The 2,121-nt window shown below is 32.9% G+C and overlaps 1 protein-coding gene across 1 annotated transcript; it reads left to right on the top strand.

Moving 5' to 3' along the window:
• Window positions 1-1,094: 1,094 nt before the first annotated feature.
• LOC124893310 lies at window positions 1,095-1,427 on the top strand (the record flags this gene model as incomplete). Its single annotated transcript, XM_047404342.1, has 1 exon — window positions 1,095-1,427. A coding segment is annotated over one exon (333 nt), but the record flags the coding sequence as incomplete, so codon positions are not given.
• Between the last annotated feature and the right edge of the window lie 694 nt (window positions 1,428-2,121).

A 2,121-nucleotide genomic window follows, 5' to 3' on the forward strand; every position in this document is an offset into this window, starting at 1 on the left:
CCACGCTTGTATTTTGTGTTTTCTTCAACCATTGTAATTGTCATCCGTTAGGGTAGTATGTTATTCTCTCTCTCTTTTGAGTTGTTTTTCCTTTTCTATTGGTTGTCGTGGCTTATTATTTTTTCTTTAGCTTAGAGAGTGATTTTAAGTTTAACACACTATGCATTATTACATCTGTTCTGTTTGTGAATTTTGATTTCTAAGTTTGATATTCTCGTATGTTTGAATCTAACACCGTAATTATTTTCTCATGTATATATGTGCTTACGATAAAATATCTGTTTTAAACTTTTTGTACTTCATTAAAAACCTTTGTGATAGATAAAATCGTTTAATTTTAAATAATCAAAAGTTACATGTGCGAGGCACGTGCAACTAAACTAGTATATATTGAAGTATATATATTGTAGTATATGTTTTATTTAAAGTAGTACGTATAGTCGTATATATTGAATGTTATGTATATATGTGTAATTGTGTATATGTGTATATATATTTTTTAAATTCTAATGTAGTATATACTATATATATATATTGTTTAACGTATTTAAAATGTATATAAGTGGGTATATATAGCGTATATTAGAAAAAAACTATTTTTTTTATTTTGACCGATTTTGATCGAATTTTTAATCGGGTTTAGGTGGGTTAGACCGGGTTGGGCTAAGTGGGCTGGTTCAGGGTTGTTTTTTAAAAAATTACTGTTGGACCCGAAATCGGCCCGACCCACTTAACCAGGCCTGAAAACGGCCCAGCCCACAAACCGATTAAAATTAACAGACCGGTTCCGGGTTGACCCGGCCCGACCCACTTGACACCCATACTTAAAGCCAACTCCTCATGTGATGATTTCTCCGGTTCAACAACTAATAAATTTGTGATTTTTTCATTAGTGGGTTGGCCAATCTCATCATTTGGGACTTCAAAAACATTGATTTATTGGATTTTTAATATGACCTTAGATTCTTGAATTTTCTTAGGCTCCGAAATCATAGATTTCGTGGTTTTTTCAAAACAAAAAAATTCAAGAACTCATTAATGGTGTTTCTCATTGTGAAAAGGATTTGGTGTTTAACCGGGAACTGAAGCTGTAGTCGGAGCCAAGACAGTTCTATGGGGACTGTTTTGTGGAGTGGAATGTGAGGGCGCCATTAGAGGTGATAAACGAAGCTTATGAAGGACAAGAAGAAGATGAACGGGAATATGCAGAGGAGGAGAGAAATGAAGCTTTTGGGGTTATTGAGAGGTATGCGTCATTGTCCATGTACTACCCAAAAACTGATACAGATAGCTCATACGCTGGCAATTCACCAGTCATCGAAAAGTGGTATTCGCCAGAGAATGTGCGTTTCCGGTGGGACGACAACGAAGATGGAGAAGAGTTGATAGAGATTGAATTGGATTGCAAAAGAAAGAAAATAAAATAATAATAATAATAATAATAATAATAATAATAATAATAATAATAATAATAATATATATATATATATATATATTAAAAATAAATGCAAAAGATGATTTTTTAAATATTTTTGGATTACTCACTCTCTCAAAGAGAGTGTTGAGAGAGTGAGATACACTCCCTTTGCCAATAAACCTCTAGGGGGTGTAATAATTTGATTTTTTAAATGTTTAGGTGGGTAATAGGACTCCCGCAAAGTATAAGTGTGTAGTTAAAATTTAGGGTAAAGGCTAGTGGTGCTTTTGATCATTTTCTCTTTAATATATTATAGATATAGATTATAGATGTATCAGTATCTATATGTGTTTGATTATAATGCGTTCCCACTCAATTTTTAAAAATATAAACTAAAAATAATAAAATGACATAAATGTTCCTTTTTTTCATAAGAGTTAATACATAAAAATGACCCTAAACTTGACATTAAATTATAACTTTGACCTTAAACTTTGATAGTGCACAAATAAGACCTTTAGCTATTCAAAACCTGAACAAATATGACCTCCGATTTTGCAACCCCATGCGTGAGTCTCACTCGCGCCTACGTGGAAAGGTAATCCAATCACACGGTGCCACGTCGTTAAAAGGGCTGACTTGGAGAGAGGTCATATTTGTGCAGTTTTGAATAGTTAAAGGTCATATTTGTGCACTGTCAAAGT

This window comes from Capsicum annuum, unplaced genomic scaffold (assembly GCF_002878395.1).
Source record: "Capsicum annuum cultivar UCD-10X-F1 unplaced genomic scaffold, UCD10Xv1.1 ctg57305, whole genome shotgun sequence".
NCBI classification, from domain to species: Eukaryota; Viridiplantae; Streptophyta; class Magnoliopsida; order Solanales; family Solanaceae; genus Capsicum; species Capsicum annuum.